This window comes from Sinocyclocheilus rhinocerous, unplaced genomic scaffold, assembly GCF_001515625.1.
Source record: "Sinocyclocheilus rhinocerous isolate Xijiao unplaced genomic scaffold, SAMN03320098_v1.1 scaffold853, whole genome shotgun sequence".
NCBI lineage: Eukaryota > Metazoa > Chordata > Actinopteri > Cypriniformes > Cyprinidae > Sinocyclocheilus > Sinocyclocheilus rhinocerous.
Genome location: NW_015627738.1, coordinates 1382103 through 1388285, shown reverse-complemented (window position 1 = coordinate 1388285; position 6183 = coordinate 1382103). Strand labels below are relative to the sequence as shown.

Here is a 6183-nt window from a genome sequence, read left to right as displayed (position 1 = left end):
TATAATTTGTTATGTGTTTTAGATTATATATTATTTTTTATAATAAATAATATAATAATATTTCATTTTATTTTACATTATTCTGTTTTATAGTTTTTTTTTAGACAGTGTTGCCTAATACCAAGCTGTATAGTATTAACAACAACTGTAGCTCATATGGTAATTTGGCGGAAACCGTGGTTTCCATGGTTACCCCAGTTTTCTAAGAGGTGTTTGAAAAGCAACTTCTTTTATCTCTCAGGACTATCAGGAAGAGGTGGCGGTGGTTCAGGAGAATAAACACGAGCTCCAGCAGCTGGGTGAACGTTTAGCTCGGGCCAGTCATGAGAGCAAAGCCTCTGACATCGAACACAAACTCAGTAAAGTCAACGAACGCTGGCAGCACCTGCTCGACCTCATTGGGGCCAGGTACTGTTACACACACTGCGCAGTGTGGTTGACATTATCAGCACTAATTTACATAATACAGTATTTGCTCAAAATTCATTTAAAATGATTGAGGTTTGAATCTGCCTTGTGTTGAGATTACATTACCTCTCCCTACTTCATGAGTCTCTCAATTGTAAAAATGTAATACCTACTTCATGAGATCTGTGTTTATTCAGGGTGAAGAAGCTGCGGGAGACTTTAGTGGCCGTTCAGCAGTTGGATAAGAACATGAATAGTCTGCGCTCTTGGCTCGCCCACATCGAGACCGAACTGTCCCGTCCCATCGTCTACGACACCTGCGACTACCAGGAGATCCAGAGGAAACTAGATCTACAGCAGGTACATATATACACACTGCGTTCAAAAAGCATTTTGTTTGTTTCATTCAGATAAAACATTCTTTTTGTTCTTGGTTCAGGAGCTGCAGAGAGACATCGAGAAGCACAGCACAGGTGTGGCGTCAGTGCTGAACCTGTGTGAGGTTTTGCTGCACGACTGTGACGCGTGCGCTACGGACGCCGAGTGTGACTCCATCCAACAGGCCACACGCAGCCTGGACCGCCGCTGGAGGAGCATCTGTGCCATGTCCATGGAGAGGAGACTCAGGTATGACCCGTGATACGCACTATTACTATATAATACCTATTTTATTGTGTGTTCAGTAACCAGTCATTTTGCTTTTTTGTGTAAAATGTGTATCTTGTAATATAGTTAACCTGAAAACTAGTCTGATTTTCACTCTCAAACTGGAAGGTCAAGTTGAGTGAATAGCATTGTGGGATACAGTGTGCTGACTTGTATACTGCACATTTTGACAAGTGCACCAGGTCATCCTGGGGATTTTATCTACTCGTGCTTAAAATATGCATACTGTGCACAGGATACATATTTCATACTGTAGAATATAGTATGAGTAGTATGGAAATATAACTTTCTGAAAGTTGGTGTTTATAGTTTTTATAGTATCATTTTTATTTAAATTTTAGTTCTAGTTTGTCATTTTGCTATGTGCTTTTGTAATTTTTTTGTATTTATATTTAGCTTTGACTTATTTTAATATCAGTTTTAGTTTTAGTAATTTTACTACTTCGACTTCAACTTTTTTATTTCAGTAAGATACCAAAGCAACATTTCTATTTTATTTTATTTTATTTTATTTTATTTTATTTTATTTTATTTTATTTTATTTTATTTTATTTTATTTTATTTTATTTTATTTATTTTATTATTTTATTTTATTTTATTTTATTATTTTATTTTATTTTATTTTATTTTATCTATTTCAGCTTTATTGCAGTTTCATTTTCAATTAATTCATTAATTTTTAATTTTTAAAGTTTTAGTTTAAGTTAATTATAACAATGTTAAATATACCTTTGTGATGTGCATGTGCTAAATGACAAATTTATACCTAAATTTTGCTCATTATTTAATTTTTAAATTAAATTTTATATGTTATTTTATCTGTTTAAGCTTTATTGCAGCTTTATTTCTGTTTATGAAATTTTTTTTTTATAGTTATAGTCATACTTTTTTGTTAACGATAGATGTGCTAAATGACAAATTTAAACCTAAACTTTGCTCATTTGAAAGGATTGAGGAGACGTGGCGTCTCTGGCAGAAGTTTCTCGATGACTTCTCACATTTTGAGGAGTGGCTCATGTTGTCGGAGAAGACAGCCGCGCTGCCAAACTCTTCAGGTGTCCTTTACACTGTTGCCAAAGAGGAGCTCAAGAAATTTGAGGTGAGATTCATCCAGATTGAATGAATGTAGTATTGATGAACAGATTTATGATATTAACACTCTTGTGTTTTTTTTAGACGTTCCAGCGGCAGGTGCATGAAAGTTTGACGCAGCTGGAGCTGATCAATAAACAGTATCAGCGACTGGCACGTGAGAATCGCACTGACGCGGCCTGTAGTCTGCGAGAAATGGCCCACAATGCCAACCAGCGCTGGGATAACCTGCAGAGACGAGTGTCCTCCGTCCTACGCAGGTTAAAGGTACAGAGCTGATCAATTAGTTCTACACCAACATTCATACTAATTTGATAATTAGGCTGTCATCACTTTGATGCATATTATAATAATACCAATCTATGAAAATAACTTTGCATCTTTGCTTTTTAAGTGATCATTAAAACAAGATTAAGTTGAGGTTAAATCAAATATATCAAATGCATAACAGTATCCAGCACTAAATGTAACCATTTTTTGAACCTAAAATATAGTTTAACTTTTAAATGTTGTATTTAAAATATAGAACAGCTAAAGAGAAATAAATAAATACATTTTAAATCATTCACACATGAGCAAAAACTGTTTGTGCAAAATAAATTCATGCTAAACTTTCCTAAAAATGTATATTTAGATGGTATAATCAAATTTGTATTTAAAATGTAAGTATAAATAAACAATATAACTTTTAAATATTGTACTAGTAATTACAATAATTATAATTAAATATACATCTAATATAATGAATCATAAAAGTATTATTAGTTTATATATATATATGTATATATATATATAATCCAGGATTATATTTTTGTAAATTAACTTTTCAGTCTTTTAACTTTTTTGGGTAAATCAGCAATTGCAAAACAAATATATAAATAAATAAATATATATATATGTATATATAAATTATTTTATTATTATTAATTAGATAAATGCAAGTGGGCTTTTACTTTGAATCTGATTTTTGAAAAAATGTTCTGTCCACTGCAGCACTTTATAAGTCAGAGGGAGGAGTTTGAGACGGCGCGAGACTGTATCCTGGTCTGGCTGACAGAGATGGACCTGCAATTAACCAACATTGAACATTTCTCAGAGTGTGACGTCCAGGCCAAAATCAAACAGCTGAGGGTGCGTCTCTGGCCTTTATCACTGCATGTGTTCTCCATATCTCCTGTGTCATTCTCTGATGGAGGTTCTCTTCTGCGTCCAGGCGTTCCAGCAGGAGATCACTCTGAACACTGCAAAGATTGACCACATATTCCAGCAGGGTGAAGCTCTTCTGGAAAAGAGTGAGCCGATAGATGCTGCTGTGATCGAGGAAGAGCTTGAAGAACTGCAGCGTTACTGCCAGGAAGTGTTTGGACGTGTGGAGCGCTACTACAAGAAACTTATACGATTACCGGTACTTTAAATACAGCAGATGCTTTTTCTGACTGACATTGGAGTTCTATTGCATTCTTTTTCTATTTATTTCATTTTTAGACTTATTTATATGTACCTTATTCATTCGTTCGTTCATTTATTTATATGTACCTTTTTATTTATGACTACCTTTATTTATATATTTATTAATTATATAATTATTAATTAACACATAATTATTTTATTTTTTCATATTTGTTTATATGTATCTTTTTATTTATATTTACCTTTGTGTATGTTTACATTATTCATTCATTCATTCATTATTTTATTTTATTTAATAATTAATATTTATTTATATATACTATTTGTATTTATATTTACCTTTTATTTATGTTTACTTTCTCTCTTTCTTTCTTTCTTTCTTTATTCATTCCTTCATTCCTTCACTTTATTTTTATTTTATTTTAATATTTATTTATATATACTATTTGTATTTATATTTACCTTTTATTTATGTTTACTTTCTCTCTTTCTTTCTTTCTTTCTTTCTTTATTTATTCATTCCTTCATTCATTCATTCATTCACTTTATTTTTATTTTATTTTAATATTTATTTATATATACCATTTTTATTTATATTTACCTTTTATTTATGTTTACTTTATTCATTCATTCATTTTATTTTATTTTCATATTTATATGTACCATTTTTTTATTTGTTTACTTTTTATTTATTCATTCATTAATTCAGTCGGTCATTTTATATGCATATATTTTGTTTAGCCTTTTTTTGCCGTTTTATTTCATCCACTTTAATTAATTTAGTCAAGGTTTCGATCCCAAAAACCACTGAGAATTCGTAACTTCTTTATCCAGCTCACAGACGATGAACATGACGTGTCGTACTCGGACCGTGAGTTTGATTTGGACGAGCCTGCTGACGTGTCCAGCTTTCCGTGGAGTGAGCGTCTGGGCGATGGTTTTCTGTCCCCTCTGCCCTCCTCCAGTCGCTCTGCGTCGCTGGCCGTTCCTCTACGGGCCGAACGCTCGGGCCGAGACACTCCAGCCAGCGTGGACTCCATCCCTCTGGAGTGGGACCACGATTACGACCTGAGCCGGGGTCTGGAGAGCACCAGCAGAGCCTTGTCCTCTGAACCAGGAGATCAGGGAGAAGATGGATACCTGCAGAGCTCAGCGTCCGCCCTCTCAGGTCAGTAAAGGATCTTTAGTCCTATAAACAAATGAGAGAGAATAAGGGGGTATAAATGAAACCAATGAAGGCCTGAAACTGGTGGTTTAGTGTGGTTCCACATTCAAACATGTTTGTATTGTATGCGTGTATATGTTTCTTTCAGATGTAGTGATTCCAGAGAGTCCTGAGGCATATCTCAAACTTACTGAGCAAACTCTGAGGTCCAGCGCTGGTAGGCATCAGCAGTCTGAAATCTGAGACTCACTCACTAGTCTGTTGCCTGAGATAGTGATCTTTAGTTTCTACTCACAAACCGAATCAAAGCACAGAGCCGCGTGCTGCGACCATCGGCTGTATTTCCTAACCCTTCTCTTTTGATTTGTGTTGCTTCACACAGTGTGTTAACTATAATAATCAGTTCTCCAGTGTTTGCATGTAGTGTCACAGGTTGATGGCCACTGAGTTCACTCTGGTGTTTGTTCTTGGTTTCTAATGCTTTTGGATTTGCCAAATCAACAGCATTACTCACAGTATTTTACAATCAGAGAAAATTGTGAATTACAAAAAAATTTGAATAAATTATTACATTACAAAAAATCAAATCCTTTTAAATCAAGTGGTTCAACAATGAAATATTAGTGGTCAACATTTTTTTTTTTTACTGTGCCAATATCTAGAGGTAACAAGGGTCTAAAGGGAGAATTTCACATATCAAGATCAAATTATACATGTTATACAAACGTATTTTACATGACGAAAATTAAGCCTATTTTTGGACCAATTAAAATGTTTTGCATTTTTAAATTATAAAGCATTTCTTCCCCAAAATTCTCATTACTGTTAAACATATGAATATTTTTTATAATTAGATTCACGTTGCTGTAGTACAGTTTTTTTTTTTTGCTGTAATAGCGTAAAAGATAGTAATATAAGGATTTTTTTAATCTGTTATTTTATTATTATTTATACTATTACTATTATAGTATTTATTAATATTCTGAACTAGAATCTTTTTTATTTTCAATTTTCATTCTAATAATGGCGTGTTAGAACGAGCCGTTTTAGGGGGGCGTGGCAGAGTCTTAACTTTGATAAAGAATATCTCTTTGGTTTTGAGACTTTAGTCTTTGCAACTTCAGGGATCTTATCTATGCACAATCAGCTTGTAACACTGCAAAGAGAAAGGAAAACTTGAAATCGCATCATATGACCCCTTTAAACACTTGTTTGCTATATTTAATTCTCTCAGATGCGTCTTCTTGAAGAATGTCGTGGCAGTATAGACGCAGTAAAGCGAGTGGGATTTGAGCTGAAAGAAGAGGACGACAAGGTATCAGGTTTCGTCAACCCCAACAGCTCAGAGTCCCAAACTTCAGGTATAAAACCATATCATATACTTATTATCAAGTTATATTTTGTATAAGAAAAACACTTTTCTTTAGATTAGCATGCATTGA

General features: G+C 33.6%; 1 protein-coding gene across 1 annotated transcript in view; it reads left to right on the top strand.

Annotated features, from left to right (window-relative positions):
- syne1b (spectrin repeat containing, nuclear envelope 1b) overlaps positions 1-6183 on the top strand; it is a 112659-nt gene that overhangs the window by 97977 nt on the left and 8499 nt on the right. Inside the window, exons 131-140 of the mRNA XM_016546041.1 lie at positions 242-408; positions 606-768; positions 848-1035; positions 2023-2173; positions 2251-2433; positions 3160-3297; positions 3380-3571; positions 4411-4744; positions 4890-4981; positions 5976-6102. Of these exons, the coding sequence (XP_016401527.1) occupies positions 242-408; positions 606-768; positions 848-1035; positions 2023-2173; positions 2251-2433; positions 3160-3297; positions 3380-3571; positions 4411-4744; positions 4890-4981; positions 5976-6102 (1735 nt within the window). The remainder of the gene's footprint in view (positions 1-241; positions 409-605; positions 769-847; positions 1036-2022; positions 2174-2250; positions 2434-3159; positions 3298-3379; positions 3572-4410; positions 4745-4889; positions 4982-5975; positions 6103-6183) is intronic.